The sequence below is a fragment of the Dichomitus squalens genome, assembly GCF_000275845.1.
Source record: "Dichomitus squalens LYAD-421 SS1 unplaced genomic scaffold DICSQscaffold_21, whole genome shotgun sequence".
NCBI classification, from domain to species: domain Eukaryota; kingdom Fungi; phylum Basidiomycota; class Agaricomycetes; order Polyporales; family Polyporaceae; genus Dichomitus; species Dichomitus squalens.
This window is the reverse complement of record NW_006766903.1, coordinates 283,396-308,974: the sequence shown is the minus strand read 5'-3', so window position 1 is coordinate 308,974 and position 25,579 is coordinate 283,396. Positions and strand designations below refer to the sequence as shown.

At 51.3% G+C, this 25,579-nt stretch overlaps 6 protein-coding genes across 6 annotated transcripts; 2 read left to right on the top strand and 4 right to left on the bottom strand.

Moving 5' to 3' along the window:
• Positions 1-1,702: 1,702 nt before the first annotated feature.
• On the bottom strand, positions 1,703-2,282 carry DICSQDRAFT_63164 (uncharacterized protein; the record flags this gene model as incomplete). The annotated part of the gene is made up of 2 exons (XM_007366931.1): positions 1,703-2,028; positions 2,078-2,282. The coding sequence occupies 2 exons, from the start codon at positions 2,280-2,282 to the stop codon at positions 1,703-1,705; spliced, it is 531 nt and encodes a 176-aa protein (XP_007366993.1).
• Positions 2,283-7,302: 5,020 nt separating this feature from the next.
• Positions 7,303-8,957, bottom strand: DICSQDRAFT_88133 (uncharacterized protein). Its single transcript, XM_007366930.1, has 5 exons — positions 8,880-8,957; positions 8,458-8,826; positions 8,191-8,395; positions 7,763-8,131; positions 7,303-7,711 (listed from the first exon to the last, which is right to left on the bottom strand). Exons 1-5 carry the CDS (start codon positions 8,924-8,926, stop codon positions 7,361-7,363), a joined length of 1,341 nt encoding a protein of 446 aa, XP_007366992.1. The 5' UTR covers positions 8,927-8,957; the 3' UTR covers positions 7,303-7,360.
• A 2,285-nt stretch (positions 8,958-11,242) lies between these two features.
• Positions 11,243-13,379, bottom strand: DICSQDRAFT_162100 (cytochrome P450; the record flags this gene model as incomplete). The annotated part of the gene is made up of 11 exons (XM_007366929.1): positions 11,243-11,426; positions 11,497-11,740; positions 11,810-11,984; positions 12,037-12,150; positions 12,216-12,348; positions 12,402-12,498; positions 12,559-12,642; positions 12,714-12,876; positions 12,951-13,079; positions 13,132-13,242; positions 13,299-13,379. 11 exons carry the CDS (start codon positions 13,377-13,379, stop codon positions 11,243-11,245), a joined length of 1,515 nt encoding a protein of 504 aa, XP_007366991.1.
• Positions 13,380-17,498: 4,119 nt separating this feature from the next.
• DICSQDRAFT_107694 (cytochrome P450) lies at positions 17,499-19,747 on the bottom strand (the record flags this gene model as incomplete). Its single annotated transcript, XM_007366928.1, has 11 exons — positions 17,499-17,796; positions 17,866-18,109; positions 18,178-18,352; positions 18,405-18,518; positions 18,573-18,705; positions 18,764-18,860; positions 18,914-18,997; positions 19,067-19,229; positions 19,291-19,419; positions 19,496-19,606; positions 19,667-19,747. The coding sequence occupies 11 exons, from the start codon at positions 19,745-19,747 to the stop codon at positions 17,613-17,615; spliced, it is 1,515 nt and encodes a 504-aa protein (XP_007366990.1). The 3' UTR covers positions 17,499-17,612.
• A 2,073-nt stretch (positions 19,748-21,820) lies between these two features.
• DICSQDRAFT_127802 (uncharacterized protein) lies at positions 21,821-22,432 on the top strand (the record flags this gene model as incomplete). Its single annotated transcript, XM_007366927.1, has 4 exons — positions 21,821-21,975; positions 22,033-22,056; positions 22,107-22,177; positions 22,269-22,432. 4 exons carry the CDS (start codon positions 21,821-21,823, stop codon positions 22,430-22,432), a joined length of 414 nt encoding a protein of 137 aa, XP_007366989.1.
• Positions 22,433-23,707: 1,275 nt separating this feature from the next.
• On the top strand, positions 23,708-24,287 carry DICSQDRAFT_63210 (uncharacterized protein; the record flags this gene model as incomplete). Its single annotated transcript, XM_007366926.1, has 2 exons — positions 23,708-23,912; positions 23,971-24,287. 2 exons carry the CDS (start codon positions 23,708-23,710, stop codon positions 24,285-24,287), a joined length of 522 nt encoding a protein of 173 aa, XP_007366988.1.
• Between the last annotated feature and the right edge of the window lie 1,292 nt (positions 24,288-25,579).

Here is a 25,579-nt window from a genome sequence, read left to right as displayed (position 1 = left end):
GAGCCCGACTACATCGTTTACGAACGGCACGGGCGTGTGCTACCCTACCTAGTAGCCTGAGGAGGACCGCGCGGTACTCGGGCGCTCCTTCGCGAGGCACTTGGGCGTCGTCGAGGGCTTCGGACTTTGACAGGCCTCCCCACCCAGATGTGCGGGCTGGACAACCTGCTTGACGGACTGGATGCTGGTACAACATGTCGTTGCAGAATGTGTACCTTGCTGGCGTGCATGCAAACCTGATGTTTAGACTAGGAATTGTATTTGGCGTGATGAGGTAACCGCCCTTTCAGGTCTCGAATACTTCAATCAAAGTCAGCCCGTATATTCCTTTGTCTATGCCGCAGCCATTGCAGCGATGGATCAGAAGACTGATTCACCACCAATAATCGACAGTCTGATGAGAGGTGAATGGCTCGTCCATGAAAAGCGACTGTACAGCCCTGCGAAAGATACTCAATGGTGCACGATGGAGTGAAGTTCGCATCGCACAACGTCCAACGGCTACCCACTGAATGGTCCGCCCACTCTCCATCTAGAGCTGGAGTATACTGAGAGCTGAGCGTCATACTTAGGGACGCGCGAACCGAGGAGTCTAATTCTCGGCCGTCCATGCAAGCTCTTCGCTCCCTGAAGATCGTGCCGAACGAACACAGATTCCGTATCTTGCTCTTTCTCGTCTTACGAGAAGGTAGAATAGTTCGTGTCCTCGCTGACAACCACTTGGCCTCCCGGGCCCTCGCAATCAAATTGCCGCAGGACACTGAAGTTAGCACAGACGGTGTACGTGGGTACTGCAGTGCATATCAGGTACCTAGGCTCGGCTTGCTCAATGGAGGTTGGTTGACACTCACAGAGTCACTTTCAGTCGGCATATAAACCTACCACGAAATGGTAAGTCATTACATCTCATACGTCTACGTGAGACTCGATGGTTCACTAGAACATCATTCGCTCGGACGGCTGATAGGCGGCGTCGTGTATATGTCTCCGCTTATTTGCATTTGCAATGATGCATGGACATCTTGTGGTAATTATCAGGACGTACGGACATACAAATGTACCGAAATCCCTTCTCGAAACGTTCCTCTGAGCCGGATCCACTCTAAGTGTGCTTTGTCCACGCCTACCCGTCTTCTGGGAATTTGCGAACATGAATGGCTAGCTACTATCATGCACCGAGGTCTCCCGGAGAGCCGTCCTTGTCTAGACTCTGCGATTCGCAGGTTAGTGGCGCAAACACAATCGGCGTGGGACCACCGGCGGACACCGATTCGGCACTGTCCCAGCTCGTCCCTGTGCACCAGATCGTAGCAAGGAGCACGCAAACAATCTCCAGGTAGCCGTTGGCGAAAAATACTTCCGCTCCGTGGTAGCGATTGGGGTCGCGGAAGGCGAGAATAATGAGAATAGTGTTCATGATGACAGGACCGACGAAGTTGAAGGATGCGATCCAGAATAGGTTGCGGAGACAGGTGGAGTACGACCCTATAAGATACCAGCATCCCCGTGAGTTGTAACTCCAAATTCTTAAGAAATGAATTACATACTGGAGCCGTCTGGTCCTATGGTGCTAAGCACACCCGTCGAGGATTTACGGAACATGCGGGCTCGCTTCAACCGGAGTAGAAAGAGCATAGATGCATATCTTCGTTGGGAGTAGTACTGTCAGTGCGAAGCGTTGGGATAGTAATTAGAATCATTCTTACGTGTCACAGAAGAGCTCAAGACCCCATTCGACTTTGGGGTACGGCAGAGTCCATGTGACTTGCCATAACTCAAGTGAGGTCTCTGAGTCCTCGATGCCTGCTACTGTCTTCCACCAGATCAGGCCTGCCATTACGCAACGCGCGAGCAATCCGAGAAGGAATGGAGCATAGACTAGGACGAGTCTTGTCTTGCTGAGAGTGCGCGGAGGATAGACGGCAAGAAGTCGGATGAACAGGACAACTGAGACGGTGACGGGGATCAGGAAATTGATGATACTGATTGCAAGTACGATCTTGGAAGGAACGGATCTTCCCAAAATTGCTGCCCGCTGCCTGGCATAAGCGCAGGGAGACCCTGTACAAAGACTCACTCACCAGAAATGCAATAGCCAGACCGCCAAAGACAAATCCCATCGAAAGAGAGCATATATTGGCGATGAATATTGGTGACCTCCACATTCTAGATCGCAACACAAATAGCTGGATAGTAATTGGAATAAGAATGCCGGTACACAAAGTCATGAGGATCAAGTCCCCGATAACTTCGGCAAACGATGTTTCGGCGGACTGGGCCATATGGTAACTCGAAGCTGCTATGGCGGTGAACGTCGGGTTTAGAACTTAGTAGGAATGAGGGGGAAAGTGTCCGCAGCTCTTTTTGTAACTCAGATGTCAATGCGGCTTTTGTAGTGGTTTGAGCGTCTGCAAAGAAAGCGTCGCATGTCATAAGCCCCGCTGGCAAAGGGCTTCGAAAATGAGTTTCCGTGAATCGGATGGGTATCAGAATCATTTACAACTGCTCCCTCATTTTTCCTTTCATTTATTAGATGGCGAAGAGCTATATGAAGAGCTTCAATTCTCCCGTGAAAATCTTGGTTATAAACAGACGGAGCTTAACTGACATGACAGGCCGAAGCCTCTAGAATTCCTAGAGAAGTGATGGTTTCTGCCCCATCGTGAGTTGAATTGCAGTCGGGGCGAGGGCTTCCACGAACCACATCTGATCCTTGCAGGATGATAGAGACTTTTTTTACTAACACCGGGACGTTTACAGCGGATACAGACTCATATATGAGTTTCCAGCTTGTGTAACAGAATCCACCTTCGTCGGAGCACACTGGAAACAACAGTGACTGCCGCCAAATTGATTATGAAGGAGTTGGGGAATGGAAATTGCTCAAAGAGTTCGTATATGCCAACGCCCATATTGATGTCCTATTCTACTTGCAGGAAGAGTTAAGCGCCCGCTCTGCAGTGAGGATGGCCGTACAGACGTCGCGTCCAGCTCTCTTCGTCGTGACGTGGAAGAAGGGTGCGGCCTCATGGGTTTATACACCAACAACGATTCTACTTCCACCGTCTGCTATTTCCCTTGACAGATCGGATCACATGTGCCTTATGGTCCCCATGTGAGCTAGGCGGATGTAGAGATGTCGTAAAGATGAACATGATAGTACATGCCTCAAAAGACCTTAAACTTCTCTCTGTGGAGCGAGAAGCGTTGATAACCTGACCACCTGCGCTGCCGCCACAAGGCCGCTGCCTTCTGAGCGGCGAGAGACTCGTGTTCGGTGACATCCTTCGCCGCTCTGGGACCGCTTGGGCCGCGAATCTCTCATGATAGACGGCCACCATAGCCCCAAGTTCAAGGTATCGAAGGGATGTACATCGTACACACAGAGAGCTGGGATGCTGCGAGTCTCGAGTCTGTCCGTGGGTGATGGCAATCGCCGTGTCCGCCAGGCAACTGATAGGCGCCTTTTCGGAGAGAGCCGGTCGACGGGATTTCTCTAACCTTTTTGTCCGAAAACGATGCTCTCTTCCAACGATTATGTTGTAGCTGTGTCCTCCTCTATCCTGCTTGTCCTGTTTGCTCAACACTGCGTGCTCGTCTCTTCGACTGTTGTGGCTGGCTCTTGAGATTGTCCCCACCTCACATTGGAGTCAAACGGGCCCTTCGGTCCATCAAATCTTCCCGTCGTTGCCGCCGTCGCTCCTCTCCTCAGAGAAGATGCTTTACATAGCATAGCCTAGAGAACTCTTCAGTAGATAGACACTGCTGAATAGCGATGAATGAGTGCCCTAGAACAAGTGATAGTGTTTTGAGTGACATGGTACGCCTGTTAAACACTCGCAGCGAGCCGGTTAGGCAATCTATATGAAGTTAGAATCTTGCAAGGGGCTGATGTATAGGCTACTTCATGCTCTCAGTCAACCTAAAATGCGATCTAGTGCTGCGCTCCGGTTTCAATTGCTGGGGCACAATGGCACTATGGGCACCGCCTCGAATCGTTCTTTGTCAAAGGGCTGTAAAACCTCTGAGCGAGTACAACTTTCCCATTGCCGACCCTTCAGCGCCCTTTGGCACGCGTCGGCAATGGGAAAAGTTACGACTGTCCCGAAAACAGACCTCCGTTTCACTCGAAGGGATCCCGAGCGCGGGCGCAGGACGCTGCCCGTCGTGCGGATGACCAGCAGGTTTGGGCCGCTAGACCTGAGCTGGGTATATGAGATATCGCGAGTTGATCGTCTGCGATTCCACTGCCCTTCAGGTGCGACTTATGACGCGTTCTTCCTATTCACTCTGCTCCCCATGTCTCAGGCAGCGCAACGTTCCTCTAAGACCGTTCTGCCGTCAGTTCACGAGCGTCTATGAAGACTGCTTGACATTGAACGACCTTCGCTCTTCCGAGGCTCTGTCCTGTTTCTGCGCTTCTCCGAATCCACGGCGGCGGCCTTTTTGAAGTTGACATGTCTATCAACCAGCGACAGATATCACTGTGCAGAGCGGCGTCTTGAAGGTGAGCCACAAGCAGTGGCGTTTTCATAGAGCTGCTGTGCTGACGCGATGACTTCAGGGGGCGCCGATCGTATACTGCAGTGTAAAGTATCGCCTTGCGCCCGTCCAACCCCCCGGAAGGAGCAGAGGACGTCGAACCTGGAGCGCCGGTGCGGTCCCAGCGAGGTATGCTACCATGTCATCTTCAAGGTGATCTCATTCATTCTTCTCTGTAGCCCGTCGAATTAGGATAGAGTTCTGGATCCACATGATCAATTGCGTATCTCGCTCTGAACTCCGGCTTGGTTAATCACGGTATTCAAGTCGCAGTAAGTAACATCTGTCTTTCTCCCGCCTGTCGCACGTTGAGTGCGTTCTGGTAAATTACGTGAAGCCGTGTGGAATGCGTTCGCAAGACGATCGCCACGGCAGGATGCACCTTCGCGTGCATGCCTAATGCTCACAAAATCTGCCCTGTCCCTCACCTTGGAACCCGCCTCATCGCTGCTACCCCAGTTGTTCCTCTCTTGACCTGGAGGACCGACAGGCTTGATCCCAGTCTTTCAGCCAAGCTCCTCGTAGCTGGCTACTTCCCCAGAAATGCCGTTCATCGCCGGCACCGTGCTATAGGAAGCAGAGTTCGTATCCGAGTCTCATCCGGCGAGGAGATGAGCGAGCTTGTCGTGGTTGTAGACAACCCATTCTCCCTGACGCGAAGTTTGAACAGAATATTGCCATGCTACGTTCGGCCCGAGCATTGAGTGCAAGCGCTCGTCAGCACTCAGGCCACGTAAATTTCCATGCCACCCGCTCGCGCTGATCTGCATAGTGACGGCCGACATACCGTACGGACACATCGTTGCGGATTAGCATGCTTGTCGTACTCGCTCCTCCTGCCAGAGGTAAGCAGGTCCTATCTCTTACTGTCTCAGCGATTGCTCACGCCGTTGGTCTTGTGATATTACAAACTGCTTCTGAGGTCTGGTGTTCTAGGACTACCTTGCGGTTGCGGGAAGCAACCTGGGAGTAGTAGTGGTCGCCGCAGCGATGACGGACTTATTGGGTCTCATTTTCCCTCCAGTCCAAAGCGAAATCCATCGTGACTGTATGCCCTCCGCGCCTCATTCCTTTCTGCTCAAATATGCAAGCTCTGATCTTTCTAGCAATAGGGACAAGTGCGACGGACATATTGCTCTACCCCTCCCTCCCGGCCATCCCCGATCAACGCCTACCGCCACGCCCTCGCCCCTAGCTCGCGTTCAACGCTGGCGTCCCAAATCCGAGCTATCTTGACCCCATTGATTTTTTATATGAGTCACTTCCGCATCCAGATTACCACGTCCACCACTCACGACGAAAATGCAAGTCAGCGTCGTCCTGGGCGAACACTTCGCAGGGCAACATGTTCGAACGCTACTGGCTGCTACGTCCTTCGTTTGCACCATCGTTCCCTTTGCAGATATCTCGTCTCCATCTCGTCTGGCGAGTAACATTCCGTGCAAGACTCTCTCGCCCATACTCTCCTCAGCTCCGCTCCGCGCCCGCGCTTTGGCTATCATCCTTCCTTCCACGGCGAACGTGAGTGGGACAAGCACGGGTTCGCTGTCAGCCTTCTGGGTGCCGCGATGACGGTGTTCCGTGGTTATCTCATCACGCACTGTATGTCCCCTGGCCTGCGTATATGCTTATCTCTATGCTGAATGCATCCTAGGTTTCCTTGCTGGAGGCACCGTATACCGTAGTATACATTCGCTGCGATTTTCGCCGTCCACCTCACGCTCGCCTCTTCTCTTCAGTCCTGACCGTCCGGAACTTTCCTTACGTATTGTCTTCGATGTCGAGAACCTGTTCTGAGATTCGCAAGACGAAAATTTTCCTGACAAGATGAGAATGCCGCGATTTCCGCGTGGTACGATGACAATCGGCGGAAGTGAGACACGCTAGGTTCGCGGATCTGGTGTAGGAGGAGCACTCTAGCGCCTTGGAGATATTGCTTATGGGGCCTATACAGGCGTAGGACGCTGTCTATGAAGGCGGAAAGCATGAGGAGAATGAGGATGAAAAGATGAGGAGAGGGAAGACTCGTTGAGGTGGCATGATCGTCCATGTTGTACGCGTGCAATACACGGATACCACGTTCCCACATCCCGACCCCCAGTTAGTAAGTACTATACATGGCTATCCTATGGGGTAGTGGTCAAGCTGCATTCGCCGGTTGACAACTCTTGGCGGCCCCATGAGCGGCTGTCTGACCACTATACAACATTTTCTTGCATCAACCTCTCACGCAACATGCGCTATCACAGTCCTGTGCCCAAGAGGGTACTGTATACTATACTTCTGGCGGAAGGTGAACGACGAGACGATCCTACAAGCTCGGCTGCGCGCGCTGCACCAAGCTTGAGCCTGCTCATAAGATCAGACTTACGGCCCCCTCCCACGAAATCGGGACGCCGGATGGCTCAGAGTATCCCCGGGCCTGGACTTGATGAAATACGGATCGAGGTCGCTGTATCCCCACCCAACGTCGCTCAACTCCTCCCACCAATTTTTTACTTCGGGCTCCTACGAGTTTTCACCAACTCCGGTATAGGAGGTCAGCCGCGTAGGATAAACCTCGAGTGTACAGAGCGCCGTTGATGCGACTGCTCCTACCAAGGACTTCGCCTCTGACTATCGGCAGTATTCCATGTTCAGATTGTTTGAGACACAGACATCACTACACGCCCAAGAAGGGTTGGCTCGTCGGGTTTTCCGATAGGAGAGGGATCCGGGTTGAACATGCAAAGTGTCAATGTGCATGAATAGTGATAGGGCGCATTGACGACTGATTTCTCTGGGGGAGACACCATCACACTATCTACATGCCTCTCTTCTAAGTAGAATTACTAGCATATGCCTGCAGAAAAGTCTGATAAAGTCTCTCAAATCGCTCTAGCAACGTCTGACTCAAATTTGGATACGCCTCCCAGACTGGGACAGCAACTATCCCCGGTCGTTCTTTCCCCCATCGATTACTCTCCGACCCAATCCGGCACATCTGGGCCTCAGATGTCGTCTGGCCGTAGTATACATGCCAAGGTGGGTAACCAGTGTCCGCTGGTCGAACGTGAGGCATGTTCTGTGGAGTCGGAATGGAGTTGAGGGGGGCAAGAGCAACGTGCACAGGTCCGACAGCCGCAGCATAGAGTGAACTCATTATGTGGGTACATCCACAGAAGCGAAGCTAGACGTACTCAAATCAGGCAGGATCCACGTAGATTTCAGTACGACGCACCATGCCAAGTAGCATTCTTGCCTGGAACAGGTATCCCGGGATCTTGATGTTCAGCGTCTTGCTCATGTTCGTTTGGACAACGCCCGGGCTAACAATCAGGTGACGTATTTTGCCGTGGGATCCAGCAAGGTCACCAAGTGCCGTCCCCACATCAGCGTGCTTGGGGTTGAGAGCGCGCTTGTCGAGCTCGAACGACAGGAGCTCAAGCTCATATTTCGAACCCTGGTATGAATGTAAAGTATTGGTGAGTTGCCAGTCGTCCTCGGGATCGAAGAGAGGAGCGGCTTCGAGCGATCCCATCCACAACACTCTGGCTGAGAGCTTGGACACGTTCGCATATGCGATGAGGAGGTGTTGGACGGAGCGGTACTGTGCGTGTTGCAGAGCATCAATGCTTGTTCTGCGGGATGCCAGCTCGGGTCACTCACAAGAACATAGTGTCCAAATACGTTACACTGGAACACGTAGCCTAGGTTGTCTTGACTCATAACTCCGCTGACTTGTAAGTTGGCGCGGGGGTTCCGTGCGCCAAACATTGGGTAGCGCGCTAGATCCACAATGAAGCGGAGAGTGTCGAGATGGCTATATGTCGCGGTACCGGCATTGAGGATGAGATGTGAGATGTACTCGTAGCTGCAATCAGAGACGAAATGTTGTATTCATTGTACATTTCAGACATGGACGGAGCGACGTACTTCTTAGCGACCGTCTGGCCAAATTCCAACACGCTCTTGATCGAGGCCAAGTCAAGTAATTCAACTGAGAGCCTGACGTTGCGTCTAAATGTGCTGGCATACTCGTGCTCCTGAGACCCTCGCTTGAGCTTGGATATGTGTTCATCCAAGAGACGAGAAAGCTTTGTCTTCGCTTCCTGACCTCGAGCAGGACTGCGGCACGCGAGGATTATGGTCACCCCAGCATCGGCAGAGAAAGCGTATTCGTCAGCCGCGACTTCATGAGCACCATGCTCAGGCTTAGAGACATCAAAGTACGGCTTTGAGTCGGAAGGGTGACCTGTGGAGAGCTGAACGAGAAGTCGATGACATATACCGAAGCCAACCCCACTAACGGAGACTTCGCATGAGCGGCCAGGAAGTAAGGTCTGAATGTCTCTCACCTGTTGGCTCCGGTGACCACGATAACTAGACCTTTCGGCGTTTCCATATTTTGTGCCTTCAAAGGAGAGGGTCAAAGTCAGGGCAAAGCGAAAAGAGACATTGACCGTTTGCGTCAGGACACCCTACTCGAAAGGCCCTGAGAGCCAACGCGGTACTCTTCCCACGCTGCCCAAGGAAATAGATCGGGAATAGAAGCCAAACCGGCATCGACTCTCCGAGCCACACGCCGCCGTGAGCCCGAGGAGAGCTCTAGATGTTGAGGTATGATGCTCCTATCTATCGCCCATCTTGACACATCCGGCCTTGAACATTAAACATGCATCCGTGCTTGGTGCCGTTTACTGGCGTGTTGCTCCCCTGCGTATTGCTGCCCATCCCATTTGTCACTTTCATCATTGGTTGAGCGCGACCTAAGCGCGCGCCTCAATAGCATTGGGCTGAACAGCCATATAATAAGTAGCCTAATGGAGCTCCTGGTTATTTGCGCTTCAAAGACACTGGTTTCGGGGGGTCCACCATTCATTTAACGCACGTTCTTGCACTTCTATGAGGTAGCTATTCTTCCTTCCTGTCATTATGTGGATCGGGTGCGATGCTCCATGTCATACCGGCTCGGATAAGGCAGGCAGTGAGGACAAGGTCCTGCTGGTGGCATGACTGACAGGGCACCCTTCGCTGTTCCGAGATTGACGCGAGCGGCACAGAATGTCTATGCTGGCCTCTCTGACGCCGAGCGCCCATTGAACTTTATTATGGGAAGTAGCGGAAGGTTTCGACTGAGGCGCTGTACCAAAGAACCTTCTTTGACAAGCGGCCAGGCACGATGTGTCCCCGCTACGATGGCTCTTAGAGCCGTATGATACGAAATAGGCAAGCGCCACTGTCGCACAGGCTGTGACGGATACATTCGCAAAGCAACTCAGGTGGGTCGTGATTTGATGAAGCGGAGAAGATTCGATGACAATCTCTCCGGATGCAAGTGCTGTTTCTGCGGGGCTTATACGTTCCATATGGTGACAAACCTCCTTATCTCCCCCCGAACGTACTCAAGCCAAGCCAAACCCGCTCACCCGTGCACGTTGTCGTCTGGATCCCTCGTTCTCACTCTGCTACACTTTCACTGGACCCTTCCCAAAGGTATTAACTCCTCTACACTTGGACGACATGGACTCGGTGGTCCGGTCGAGGGACAGTTCCCAGCACATGGAAGTCGTGGCGCAGCGATCTAGCAGTCCATCAGGCGGGTTAGTGGATTACTTCTCCAACGCTCAGGTCTCAGGTATCTGGATGTAGCAGTGTGACTCATATCCTCCATAGTAGCACTACGATCATGGCCGCCAAACCCCTCCCAGAGGGGGAAGGACCACTGCAGACGCATCATGGACGGAGTATGTCTTTACTGCTGATTCGTTCTCATACTCTGTATTCTAACACATTTGAATCTCGGGTTGACATAAGATCCTATCCTTGCTTTAGCATGGTCTCCAGTTGACCGTCTTGTCATACCTCTAATCCACACAATGACCCATGCTGCCGCGACGGGTATGCGAACCCTGGAGGTAGTATGGATGCGTTCAAAGGATGCCGCTAACCTTGTCTTTGGAGACAAAGCATTGGACGTCGAGACATGGGCATCTTAAGCAGCTAATCCATTGTATATCTACTCATTGACGTCCATTGTGTACACAGCAAATCATTGTACCTATACATAATCACTTATCACAAAGAATGCCGTGTCCGTTGTGCTGCCCATTCTGGTGCTGTCGCACCCATGCAAGTAACATAGACATCTATATCGCCTCCGCATCGATGCAGAACCTCATAAGTCCTCGTGCCATACTACTCTGTGTATACGCTGCTTTGGACCTGAACGATCTCATACTACGCGTCTCATTCCATGCACAATATATTGCCGCGCTGATGCCCTCAATATACTGACATGCGAACTCCCCATACCGTTGTGCCGGCCGTATGCTTTACGTCCTCTACTGAAATAGACAGCTGGATCACACTACACATGCACTTGATAATGTTGCCAAATTTGGATACCCCCGGTAGCTCGTCCAGTGCTTTGTCGCTGTCTCCTTGCAGGAAAATAGCTCTGGACAGCCGAGATGCTATTCAGGTCTCGACGTCCCTTCATTCTGCGGGATGGTTGCAGGCAGTGCAGAGTTTTGGCCGAGATTGTTGTACATATTTCTCGTGAAAGTACGCCATACACCGTTGACTATTTGCCCACTCGCGAACGACCCGATCTCGCTCGAGAGTACAAAGGTTTGCCCATATAAGCACTAGTAAACAGCCGGAGTACACTGTTGCGGATATCCGTGTCGGCTGGCATAGATAGTATCGGGATACGGATTTATGAAGTCCCTGTTGTCCGACGTCTTCTGAACAAAATCTTGCCGTTCATGCTCGGTAGGACAGTGGGGCCAATATACATGTTCGGGGGGCGTGCCCCATCCCCAGACATCTTCAAGTCGTAGTTGAGCACAATGTACGCGAGCATCGCCTTCAGCTCTATGGCCGCAAAGAATCTCCCAGGGCTAGATGGGAGTGATAGACATGAGATATAACCTCTGGACGCAGATACTGAGAGAGTATCAGGGAACTCACCAGGCATGTCGTCCGACACCGAAGGCCGCGTAATCATTCGACGTGTTCACTAATTGGTGCTTTGTGCTTTCGCCCTGGACTTTCCGAATGTTCAAAAAGCGGAAAGGATCAAACTTGTCAGCATCGGGGTAGTATGCGTTGTCGAAGTGCATCCCGTATGTGTTCGAGGCTACCCTAGTGCCTGCGGGAATGACCGTGCCGTCACTTAGAATGACATCTTTGATTGCCTTTCGTCCAATAGTAGCTGCTCAATTGATATTTTGAATCAGGGAGTTAGCAATACAAAGAGATCATACGAACGGGATGCACCTACTTAATGCGATGCCGTTGTACCGCTGGGATTCCTTGAGAAAGCTGTCAAGCTTCCACATCCTGCCCATGGCAGCCTTCGTCCATCCATGTGCTTCTGTGACCGACATAACCTCTTCGCGAAGAGGTTCAGCGTATTCTGGAGCTGCTGCAAGATGGTACAGGGCGTGTGTGATACTCTGCTTGCTGAGCACTGCTTCTGTAGGGTATTGAGGATATAATGGGACTTACCATGGACGCCGTGTGAATAGACGCAAAGTTGACCAAAAGGACTCTTGTGACAATCGACTCATCGTCCCCCTCTCTCTGGACTGCCTGCTCTATAATCCACTGGAGCATGTCACCCTACATAACTGATTGTCAATCGCGCGCGAAGAATGTCGCAGGAGGAAATTGAGACTGCGACGCACCGGCTTTCCTGGCATGTCGGGTCCCAGACCGTGTTCTGCGATCTGCGACCTCCTCTCCCTGATAACCGGCCTCAGGTAGGGTAGAGTGCGACGTATTGTACGCTTTGTACTCCCTGTCAACATTGCGACGACTCTATAGGACAAGTCTCAGATCTCATGCAGACTCACGCAGAATAGATGGCTTACGGCCTGAGGAACTGAGGGAACATCTTCAAAATGAAACCGTCTTTCACGAAATCCATCGCTACTGCTGTTGCTAGCCTCAGATACTCTTTGTCTCTGCCTTTGAAAATGTCAATACAACAACCTTCGCTTAGAAGTTATGAACTTGTACGATACTCACATATGGGAAGTCCAACGAAGGCCCGGTTACTGAGGCGAGCGACAACTCTTTGCATAGTCATAGTGGCGTCTACCGTGGCCCATTCTAACGGTACGTGTTTAGTCCTCATTGATGTATTTACCATATCATGATACCCGTCATCATGGATCACGTACCATCATCATGGGTTGGAACATACTCTGGCAGGGATACCCTTAGCTCGTCTAGTAGCTCTGGGAGGATGGCGGAGAGTGTTCTGGTCAATTTGCCGCTGATCAGGTCGACATGATAAGGATCGTCGCGAGGCTCGCAACCGAGAATATATTGGATCTGCAGGAACTAGAGGATATGCAACATTGGTCAAGGTCCGCCTAGTATCAAGCAAGGGGAGAGCAGGATTGTGGGATATATACCTCTTCGGTCTCTTCCACCGCCGAAAGTTCCTCTCCCGATCGTCTCTTTATCTCCTCTACGAGCTTTGATCCGTTCACAATTACCATCCATGAGTCGAGAAGAGCGATTTTGAAGGCGGAACCATGGAACTATTTAGGCGAATAAGGTCATGGACTAGATCTCAGCGGGGTATACGCGCACCTTCTCGTAACCCTCTCTAAGAATATGCCTACTGTTGATGAGATAGATGAACGCGGACCAGTAGGATAGCACTGGATCAGAAGGCCCTCCAAGAGTAGGGATCCGATACAGCTGTACGTCAAATCGGATCAGCAGGGATGAGGCGCCGTTGTGAAGAGAGAACTCACTGGGCTGCGTCGCCATCGGAGAATGTACATGGCCAATAGTGCAGCCAAAGCACCATAGACGGCACCCTGAGATACCTCCATACGGTAGAACAGAGAAGGAATTAAAGTATACGCATTGAGCTAGGCCACTATATACAGGTTAAGCTGTGTCATATTTGCTCCGATCATCACGACAAGCTCTTCTGAGTGGGTGCTATCTGGGCTTACAAACGCCTTACGGCAATACATGTGCTTTACCTAGCTACCGGGTGCCGATCTCAGAAGTAACTAGTTCCAAGTATTGCAATAGCATGATGAACAAGAAGGAGAGTAGTGTGGCACCGCCTGTCCGATTGTTCCGCAGGCAGTGCTTAGCCGCCTGGATGATGATCAATCATCGTTGACTTACTTGGGAGCGCGGAGACGTCTTCTCATGACAGGAGCTACTACGCAGGTTCTGAGGACCCTGGAGACTCTGACTGGTGTGATATTCGAAGAAAAAAATTGGGTGAACTTTCTCGCTCTGGCAGGAGTATGTCTGAATCCCGATACGGTCATGTACACATCTACGTCGGTCCTGGTCCTTGTGCGAAAGTGCGAGGGCTCACGTCTTGGAGTAAGGTACCCGTTACAAATATACAGCCTTGAAGATGTTGGCTTAGAGTATGAGATATAGGTAGTAGGGCATTGGCCGAGAATTTATTGTTGTATGCATAGACAACAGCCTCGATTCAGGGGCGTCTCTGGTTGATACATAACCTTGTCGCGGTTCGGCCTCCCTTCTGTTAGTATTGTTAATATGAGGCTCGAGAGTAGGTAGTGGAGGGAGTCGCTAATTGGTATAGTGAACTCGACTGGCATCGCCAAGTGGTCACGCAAGAGTGCTCAGTAGTATAGGATATTTCAGGACATAAGCTATGAATGCGCACTTTTGCGAATGGGATGGAAAAACGCGCCTGCGGTTTCGACGCCCTCCCCATACGGCTCAAGGTTCACGAGGCCAACGACAGCTCTGGTGCAGACCTTAAGGCGGCTTCGACGCTCCCTGGGGGAGATCAGTCCTAAATCGCGCCTGTACATAGTGAAAAAATGCACCCATACTCTTCCTCTCGCTGAAATGCAGAAATCAAGAAGAAGATGCGAACGCGAGGACTTAGCACATACAGGGTGGAGAGCAGGTAGATAAGGCCGGGTTATGGTCCTAGTCGGAAATCCGGTTGCCGATGCATCGGGCGGCAACCTAGTTGTTCGACTTCTACAAGTTATACTAGGGTTTTTGGGTAGGCTAGGTAGGGGATAACGTCTCTTTGATACGAAGGACAAAATGTTGAAGCGGAGGAACGAGGAGATGCATACTTGAAAGTGGCAGTGATGCAGCTTCTCATTTAGACACCAGAAAACCTACGCCTTAATGATAGGCCGTACATTGGCCGATATCATGAGTCTGGAAAGACATCCCGAAGTGTGGACTTGAGTAGGTGCATGGCGAACTGAAAAGATGTTTTGAGCGGCCCGAGCGCTCGTGTGGCGACGGGTCCGTCTTCCGAGCAACGTAGAACGCACGTTCTTAATGTGATGCAAAAAATTCAAGCAGGCAATGGCTGATATATAATACTGAGCGGGATCATGAAGGGCTACGAGTCGAATGTCGTTGGGTCATAGAGTCGTACTGCTCAGGTTGAGATCGGAGTTAGTCGGTACAATAAGCGCCTGAAATGCGGTTCCGATCAAATGCAATGGCAACGGCGATGACGCAGCCCGACGTAGCGAGGCTTGCATCCTTCCTTTCTGCTTGGCCACAGCTGCTCATCTGACTGTGGGCGATCTTATATTCTGCTCCGATGCTCAATGTTTTGTCTTACTCTCATAGGGTGCCATCCCTCAACTCGTCTCTGTTTGACCAGCAAGTCGACCATGCAACGTGGTGGCACTGTCAGAGCATGCAAACGAAACCGAATGTCTCAAGTGTGTTTCCCAGCCAGAATGTGTGCTAACGGGCGATGTACATTAACGCTCAGCGCTCAGGACCTGTGCGGCCGGAGCTCTGGTGAAGAGTCATCAATCCCAGTGAGAACCCCGTCTGTTTCCCACTATTCTGGTCTTTTTCAGCCGATTTCTGTCTGGCGAAAAGACAGTAATACCTAGAAATCGATAGAAATCGGTATCATTCGATGGAAAACGGTGACAAAAGGCACAAAAAGCTATTTGCCGCCGATCAACTTTTCACGTCTATTTGTATCTTTTCCCCCCGATATTGGTATGTTTCACTCTATTCAACGTCTGACAAACAGATTGGGACAGATTACGACAGTACTGAAAAATTCGTATGCTTTATCCGGTTCTAGATCGCGCATGGACGAGGATATTTATAGGTGGCTACTCTACGGTACATTGGTCGGATTACATACTAGTACGCTACTCCCCGCACCCGTGCGACGACATTCAGTGACCTATCACTAAGTACTGCTGCATTGCCTCACGCGCTCTTTGCTCCCTGTGCAATAACCTCGTGTGCGACTTACCTGTATGCTGTACGACAGCGACTAGCCCACTCACCTGTGTGTGACATGTACAGACTGAGACAGCGATGCCCTACCTGTTAGCCTCACTGTGAGTGAGTGTACCCAAGGACAGGAAGGGATGGTGAGAGGAGGGAAGAAAGGGCGCAGAGACGGGAGGCCGGCCATCGCCCACCTTTATAAGAGTGTCGCGGACACCGATGGCGTCATGGACAAAGGAGCCAGGGACGAGATCGAAGACGACGTAAGAATGGATATGGTCGGAAAACCGTCGGTTGGCACACAGGCAGTATATATAGTGGACATGGATGCAACAGTAGTATATACGTCGAAGACCCGTTTGATACTTTCGATCGACGTCAAATGGTCCATTGTATATATAAAACGAGCCAATCGATATATGAATCGAGCCGCTTTAGACGCCGAGCTGTCATCCAAATCGCTCAGAAAAGACGGCATTAGATGGCAATAGGCAGCAATCGTTGGCAATAGACGGGGTTTTCACTGGGCATCAATCATTGACCACCCGAGGATGCTCCCAGGTATGTCTCGTCCCCTTCACACCTCCACTACGCCATGCCTTCTGATGCTGCGTGCCGATAGATGTCGTTGCTGCGGCCCCAATGTGCGCACTTACACTCCCTGTGTCTTTCTCTTCGCACGTATATGTTCGCGTCCGTGCTGAAGGCCTGCTCTTTGACACTATAGACGCTCCTGGACAACGGGCAACAGCCCGGCGTTTGATACTCAAGATCTGTTTGCATCCACTACTATGACGATGTGTCTAGACGTCCATCCGGTAAGTTCAGGTCTATCCGGATGTGTGTCCTGTAGTCCTCCACTTCACGCGTCTGAGCATATCATACTTCAATTCGCTCTCTGTTGACCACCGACGGCGGCCGATGCTCGCTACCTTAGCGTTCCCTCGCGCCTGTGCGATGGGTACTGACGATTATCCCGAAATCAGTGCAATTATTGGGAGCGGTATATTGCATCTTCCCTGCCGGCGTGCCTTTCTGCCGAGTCGCTTCTGTTTGTGGGTGCCCTGATCGGTAGTCTCGGCAATGCAGGTGCGCAAATACCATTTTTCCCAACGTGTGCTGATTCTCGCGTTAGCCAGGTGGGTGCACGCCGCTCAGGCGGTCTTCTGACATTTCTGCCCTTTTTTCCCCTTACCAGCTTCTGCGATCACGTCGCGAACACCTCTGGGCGTGCCCGGCGTGTTCAGTGCTTGCGATTGCCATGGGCAATCTTGCTCACAGCAGCCGCATTCGCTACAGTCGACCATACAATACTCTATGCTCTTACATACATGCATTTGTATTGTCAGTACCCCGTACATTTCATGGAATAATAGGTAATATGAGCATTTACGCTCGCATACATCGTGCGAGGTAGAATCCCCGAGCAGATTATATCCGATGCGTGTATCAAGCACTGGCACTCCGTGTATGCCTATCCGCACCCGTATGTATCCAGCTGATCTCATGGCTGTAGTAAACGAGTCATCTGTCCCATTCCAGGGGTCTCGAATGTTTGCTGGCAAAGGTCCCTTGCGTGCAGGCGGTGAGACCTGCTGTTCTCGACAAAGTGAGCCCCTACAGGCATTTGGTTGACATGTTGCACTTTGTCGAACTGCGCGCGACTGGTAATACTTCAGGGCGGCGTGGCTCAAAACCGAGATATAATTGAATGGTGGATAGATAATCCCGTGACCGCTGGTCGATGAGCAAAACAGTAGTCAAGAAGCGTATATGCAGCGATATTATACGATGTCCACTCCGTGTATAACGCCTCGCCTGTCCAGAATCTACAATCACGTTACCTCCTCCACTTGACACTTTCTGAGCATGATCTTCCCGCTCATGCTCGGGAGGATAGCGTGGCTGAAGTATAGATTGCGTGGACGCGTCCCGTCTCCAGCGACCTTCAGATCATAGTTGATCACGATGTACGCGAGCAGCGCCTTGAGCTCAGTGGCGGCAAAAAACCGTCCGGGGCTGAAAATGAAACAGTGGCAGCGTTTGTATCGTACAATGAAAGATAATGGGCTGTGACGCGCGACTCACCAGGCGTGCCGTCCAATACCGAACGCCACATATTGATTCGACGTGTGTGTGAACTGGTGCTTCGTGCCCTCCCCATCGACCTCGCGGATGCGCGCGAAGCGGAAAGGGTCGAATTCGTTCGCGTTAGGGTAACAGGCGTCGTCTAGATGTAAACGGTGGGTGTTCATGTTGACCATCGTGCCCGCGGGGATGACTGTGCCGTCGCTAAGCCGGACGTCTTTCAGCGCCTTCCGTCCCGGAGCAACTGGACATAGATGACCAAGTATCAATACCACATCAAAGCGTTGGTATGCCACAAGCGAATTCACCTACCCAAGGATATCCCGTTGTACCTCTGCGACTCTTTGAGAAAACTGTCGAGCTTCCGCATCTTGCCCAATGCCGTTTTCGTCCATCCCTCTGCCGCAATGATGGACTGTACCTCTTCGCGCAGAGGATGTATATATTCCGGGGATGCTGCAAGATGGTAGAGCGCATGTGTAATGCTCTGCAGGCTTAGATGGCTGTCTGGAATGTATGAAGCGTGGGCTTGGACATACCGTTGATGTCGTGTGGATAGCCTGAAAGTTGACCAGTAGAATCCTCGCAATGATGGCTTCGTCTTCTGCACCTCTCAACATCTCGTTCTCTATAATCCATTGTAGCATATCGTTCTACACGCCCTTAGTAAGCGACCTCTCGCTTGTGCAACTGGGTGAATGACTCACCGGCTTCCCTGGCCAGTCTTGTCCTAGACCATGCTCTGCAATCTGCTCCTTCCTCTCTGCGATAACGGGCCTCAGATATGGGAGGGCGCGACGTACTGTCCGCCTCGTGCTACTAGTCAACCATGCCACGATTCTGCGTGACAAGAGTCAAATCTCATCGGCACCTGCACGCAAGTGTAGGTGCATCTCACGGTCGCAGGAAATGGGGGGACGTCTTGAGGATGAATGCGTCCTTGATAAGGTCCGTCGCTATACTTACTGCCATCTTCAGATATTCTTCGTTTCTACCTAATGATAACTTCAGTTAAGCCGTGTCCACTACAGGTATTTATCAGACTCACATACGGGAAGTCCGACGAAGACACGATTGCTCAGGCGAGCGACAATCTTCTGCGTAGTCGTGGTGACGTCTATAGTGGTCCATTCTGTTGTTTCCATTGGAGGGTCATACAACGGACTATCCATATCACGATAAATGCAATGTGGCTACGTACCATCGCCATGAGTGGGAACGTATTCAGGTAGGGTTGCCCGCAGCTCATCGACTAGGTCTGGGACGATGGCCGGCAGGGTTCTTGTCAACTTATCCCTGGTCAGGCGAATATGATAAGGATCTTCGTACGGCTCCTTGCCAAAGATGTAGCGTATCTGAAGGAACTGGAATATACGTGTCAATGGTCAAGGTAACAGCAAGGCGCGGTGTCAATATGGACATCACCTCTTCGTTGCTCTCCATGGCCGAGAGCTCCTCATCCGGCCGTTTCCTGATCTCATCCACCATCTCTGGACCATTCAAAATCACCGTCCACGATTCCAAGTCTGCGACCTTGAACGCCGAACCCTTGAACTGTCCGCCAGAGACCAAACCATTTGTGGATCGCTTATCGATGAGGCGCACTTCTGCGATCAAACCATGCACGCACTCTTTCATATCCCTCTCTGAGAATCTTGGTGCTGTTGAGGATGTAGTTGAACGCTGACAGGTAAGACAGCACCGGATCGGAGGGACCTCCGAGGGTTGGGATATGCTGAAGCTGGGGAAAGGAGAGAGCGTAAGTACAGGACGATGCGAAATTGTGAATAGAGATCCTTACCCGGTTGGTTCTCCATCGGAACACGTATATCGCTACGAGGGCAGCCAAAACACCGTAGAGCGTAGCCTGTGACTTGTCCATTACTCAGACAGGCATCAAGGGAGAGGAGTCGTGTTACTAAGCTCCGCACATGTATATATGTACTTATATTTATATATGAATTTACTAGCCTTCCCACGGCAACGCCGAGTCGGGCTTAGAGACGCCTTCTAGCATGCTAGGTGCCGTATCCCTCTGATGCACGCCGAAACTGGCAGGGAACATTTCAGAACCTCCAACGATTCTGATACAGGAGAATCAACTAGAAGGAGTCTGCTTTCCCGTTCCCGGGCAGTCCTCTGGCTCGATTACGCCGCCTCACCTCGCATGGTTTTTGGACCGCTGACGTGCGCCACGCGATTCTATATCGTCAGATGGAGTGCTACAGAACTGATTCCTGCGCAGCACGCTTGAACTTGGATGATGGAAGGGGAGCCATGTCTCAGGCTAACAGTGGTTTACTTACGAGACACCTCGCCCTTATTCTCCTAGACCGTCGCACCGCCGAAGTGCTTCCTGTGGGTAGCATATGGCCCACAAGATGTTCCTCGCTAGATAGATCGTCGCCATGCCATTGTCTCTCAAGGTCTGCATGTCCCGAAACATGCAAGCAGAATCACACAGCGTTGACAGTATGTGCGAGAGCCTTCAACGAGGATCGAGTGCACCACATGATCCATAGTACCTCAATAGCGGAACATATTAACCTAAGGCTTTGCAAGGGAATCAAATCCGTAATACTTTGAAGGAGCCTTAGCAGTATGAATTCTGGATCCTGGATCTGGAGAGGGTCGCTTGATCACGTTCTACTTCGATTGTAAGGTCACCGCCGTTGCGGGACGACGGAGAGACAACAGAGATTAATCTTCTAATTACGACAACAGTAAGACCTCTCAGGGGGTCGATATATGGAGTGCCATTCGCGCTGAGAACAGCGCGATATGTTCGTACCCGAGAAGACTTGTCCGGTAGGCCGTGGCGAATAGCAGTGCCGTAACATATCAACGCTCTATACTTGCCATCTGGCACACGGCGGCCGCCATCTTCACAGACTTCACAGAAGTGTTTCCTGTGGGCGCTATATACTGGTGCACGGTATCTGGAGACATGGCTTCAGTTGTCACCTTCCTGATGAAGCGCAGCTGAGCATCACGATATTCTCGATGCTACGTGCGCTCGATTGAGCAGACCCCGGACACCTATGCGAGGGGGCGGTGCATTAAAAAGAGCGCATATAGTAATCAGAATGGCCTTCGTGAGTTTGAACTTCCTCCGCATAATCCAGAAGGCACGACTCCAGATGCGAGGATGTTCGAAAGAACATGCACATGGCGCTCTGCGGGCTCAATACTTCCGAGGACAACCAAGTGCTGCACGTGCCTGAGGAAGTCGATTGACGTCCCGAAGATCGTTGCTTGTAGTCACGTCGTGGTATTCGAGAGGCATAGATATCTAGTCCAAAGCGCTTGGGAAATTGTTATTGATGATATCATGACGAGTGTGTGCGCGGTTGTGATGTCGAAAATCCTGCAATTTGCGAGAGGAGGACGATCGCGTTGAGGCCAGGCGTGTCATTCGTCTGTGCTTGTATGTCACCCCGGGCTACGCACATAACCTCGCAAAGGCCGCATGGAAAGCACGGTGCCACCCGCTTTGATATATGACAGCATCTGGAACCGGCGCGGTCAGGTTTTTGGGCACCTGCGTAGCTGCAGTTCTTGGGCGCCCCAATCATGGATGACGCTACGGCTTCTAGTAACCCCGACTACCTTGACGCTGGAATGGTGTCAAGACTCTACTCCGATTGTGTTCATGAGCGTAACGCCTCACGTCTTGAGTCGGTTTCTCAAGCCGCGAGAAGCTCGCCCACATTCCCGCTCACCCTCGATCGGCTGTGCCGGGTTCAAGAACAGTATCTAAAGCCCCATCCAACAAATACAGAAACTGCATCCTCGATACATCTTGTGGGACACTGAAGGCGCACTACAACTGGTAATACTGATTTCATCGTTGTCTGAGCGGGTACGGTGCCCTCATTCTCACCTCTTTCTAACTTGCATGTAAGTCTCTAGCAATGATCAAAGAAGCCACTCACATAGTTTTGCAACAGGCCAGATGGCGATCCAGAGCCTTTGCTTCCTCATTCCCGTGGCTATCGTCCTATTCAGAGCCTGCATGGTCCCTCAATCCCAGTCCCTTTCTTTGGAGCTATGCCGCAAGGAATACGGTCCTCCTCTGCTTGCTCACATGGGGCTTTCTGATGACCCAGAGTACGTCCTACGGAATGCCAATGTTGCGTCGCATGACTCTAGCACTCCTCTTGCCAGGTTGTCGAACGGCATGTACCACATGTATGTCTAGTGGTATCATGCATGGACCCATGCTGATAAATACTTGACAGGGGTACAGAAATCCTAGCCTCCAGCGATCACAACGATTCCATACGTCCGGCTGAAATGAATGTCCCCAAAGGTCAGTATGTTATACTAAGTGACCGCGGACCAGTATGTTCTGATTAGGGGTTCACAACGTCCCTCCACAGCTCGATATATATTCTATTCAGCCCGAATCGCGGTGTGCATCTTGGCTATGCGCATCATATACATGATAAAGACCTCCGCTGCTGTGGGCATGCAAAGTCTGGAGATGTCCTGGAAGTGTGGAGGCGATGCCGCGACACTTGTGTTCGGAGACACGTCGCTGAACTTTGAGACGTGGACCACATAGTCATCTAAATGGATTTAGCCCTTATTTATTCCAGAGTAGTATTGCTGCGTACATATTCCCGCACGACGGTGCCTAACCTGATAACGAGGTAGCAAGTCTAGTTTACAATTTTGACGCTTCTTATCCTCTGAGCATGATTCCCTCTCGCTCGCTTTCTCACACATCCCAGACCTTCATTTCAATTCTCTTTCCATGTTACGCCATATAAATGGTCCACTCAGCACGTCGTAGCGGTCATCGCACAGTGAGAATCGCATAGGATCCGTCGAACAACTTCGCATCTCAGCATACCTGGTGATCCAGCAATCTCTCGAAGACGTTGCTTCCAGCGCCCAGGAACCGCCCTCATTGCCCATTGTGGCTTGATGCTATCTTTCATATCACGCTTCCCGGGCATTGAGGGGCCCAGTAGGGTGTCTTACAACAAATTGTCATGAGCTCGTGAACCTTTGCAGTGGTGGTATATTGTGAGGAATACCTATGTGGATGTACCACTTGTGGAAGACGTGTTGACCCTGGCTGTGGAATAACACCCGTGTGCGTGGGTCAGTGGCAGCTTTCTGCAAGGCCCGCAATACCGCGCTCCGGCCGCCTCCAAGTTCTGGGACAAGCTCGTCATGGCTGCGCGGATTTTCGAGTTACAGAACATCCGATCTCTTGCAAGGGATGCTCTCAACGCAGATTCCTGCTGTTCAAAAGCGCTTCCGGCGGTGGGATAGAGTCGAGCAATGACCTCAGGGTGGCATGACTGGGTCCAGTGGGGGTTTCCGTTTGATCCGAGCAAACCCCTCAGCGCAGGAACACGACGCTAATGTTCACATCTGTTGTAACTCATGATGGGCGCTGGGACTATGGGATTGCGAAGGCCGACGTATGTCATGTGGGTTAAGCTCTGCTTGATTATCAGCAAGGTATCAGTGTAAAACAGTAATGAATCACCGCCAAGATAAGGGTGCACCACAGATGGCATCGAGGAGCCCCGTGTGCTTCATCAACAAACCTAATGTGATTCCACGCCATCCAGACGATGGAAAGGTGGAGGACCAGCGTCTGAATCCCCCGCCAGTCTCTCGGATTAGGGAACTCTGTTGTTGGAGGAGTCGCTGAACAGCGGGGGCTAATGACACTCGGGCCCTTTCTTTCAGACGCCCAATCGACTACAAGAACCACAGTCAGCTCAGCTCAGAGTCAGGCCAAGCGCTTCGACTACTTGCTTCGTCCTCCACACTAAGTTCGAACTCGATATTTACCGCCATAGCAACGTCTGGACCTCAGATGGATCAGTCTGCCGAAGCATTGTTCGCCGAAGTTATTGGGGACTTGGTCCTCATGACTTTGTGCACCGGCATTCTCATTCCGATCACCATCCATCTGTTTGTTTCGCGGTCTAAAATGTGGAAGTCTCCGGTATTCATCGCCAATGTATGCGCTCTATCAATGGGATTCGCCTTCGGTGGTCTGGCAATCTCATTTTTGGTGAGTGAGCCTTTCGTGAGCGTGTCCCTGCGCTTATGCGAAGCAGCGTGCAGCAATTCTAGGACAAGTCATTCATCCCAGGATCGTCCTTGCATGCAGTATCCTCAATTTCCTCATCCCCCTCACCGTCTCAGTTGTCCTGTTCATCCGACTTCTTGCCGTCTATCCTCCGCGCACTCTCAGCAAGATAAGACTCGTCCTCGTCTATGTTCCATTCCTTCTCGGACTGCTCGCGCGTTGCGTGATGGCAGGCCTGATCTGGTGGAAGACAATAGCTGGCATTGACGACGCAGAGAGTGCTTTTGAGTTGTGGCAAATCACTTGGGTTCTCCCGTACCCCAAAGTCGAATGGGCTCTTGAGCTCTTCTGTGATACGTAAGATTGCTTTGATTATCATTATTCCGATGTTTTGCATTAACATTAATACTCCCGACACAGATATGCATCCATGCTCTTTCTCCTCCGGCTGAAGCGAGCCCGCGTGTTCCGTAAATCGTCGACAGGTGTGCTTAGCACCATAGGACCAGACGGATCCAGTATGTGGCTCACTTACTTAAAATCTCGAGTAGCAACTCATCGGAGATGCTTGAATCTTATAGGGTCGTACTCCAACTGCCTCCGCAACCTGTTCTGGATTGCATCCTTCAACTTCGTCGGCCCTGTCATCATGAACACCATTCTCATCATTCTCGCCTTCCGCGACCCCAATCTTTTCCACGGAGCGGAAGTATTCTTCGCCAATGGCTACTTGGAGATCGTCTGCGTGCTCCTCGCTACAATTTGGTGCACGGGAACGAGCTGGGACAGTGCGGAACCGGAGTCCGCCGGCAGTTCCACTCGGGTGGTGCTTGGGCCACTGACCTACGAGTCTCACAGCCTTGACAAGAACGGCTCTCGGGAGACCTCGGTGCATAATATTAGTTAGCCATTCATCTGAAGGGAGTTGAAGCCTGGTATGGGTAGATATGCACCAATGTAGTAGTTGGTATGGAGAGGAATGTTCGAGGGGAATAGATTCTATCTCCATCTATCATGGCTCGGTCACAAGACGTACAATCTAGCCCCAAGCGAAGGGGTTTCATGTCGAGGTCGTAAGCGGAGACGACCTATTAGGAAAACCAGGCATCCGCTTGTCTCAATTCAACCTTCTAGCGGTGCGAGCGTGTATAATACCAGTGGGGCGTCGAGTATCAAGTAGACATAGGAGAAGCAGCGATTTACCACGTCCGGGTCGGAGTGGATTGCGACTAAACATAGATGGTTTGAGTATATATCTAGCTTCATGGGACGAGAAGAGCCAAGGTATCTGATACACTGCAATGTCAGCGTTCACTACGTAGACCTATTCTAACCTTGATAATGAAGCGAGTATGAAAGTCACTACACCGTCGAACACAAACACTATCTGCTCAACGTTGGGCACGTCGGGGCGAAGGGGTGTTCAGCAACAAAGATTCACTGAATTGCCTTTTTCTCGATCGTGAATGAGCCTGTGGGAAAGTTCGAGAATCAGGCCACCCACTCAAACAACGACAAGGGTTCAAACAAAAGCCAAAGGGGAAATTGAAGCGACGGTCTTCCAGAACAATACAAGATCAGACGTTATGGCGTTTCAGATACGCACCTAGACTTGGATTCCGACATCACATCCGAGCATGCCGTCGCGTTGCA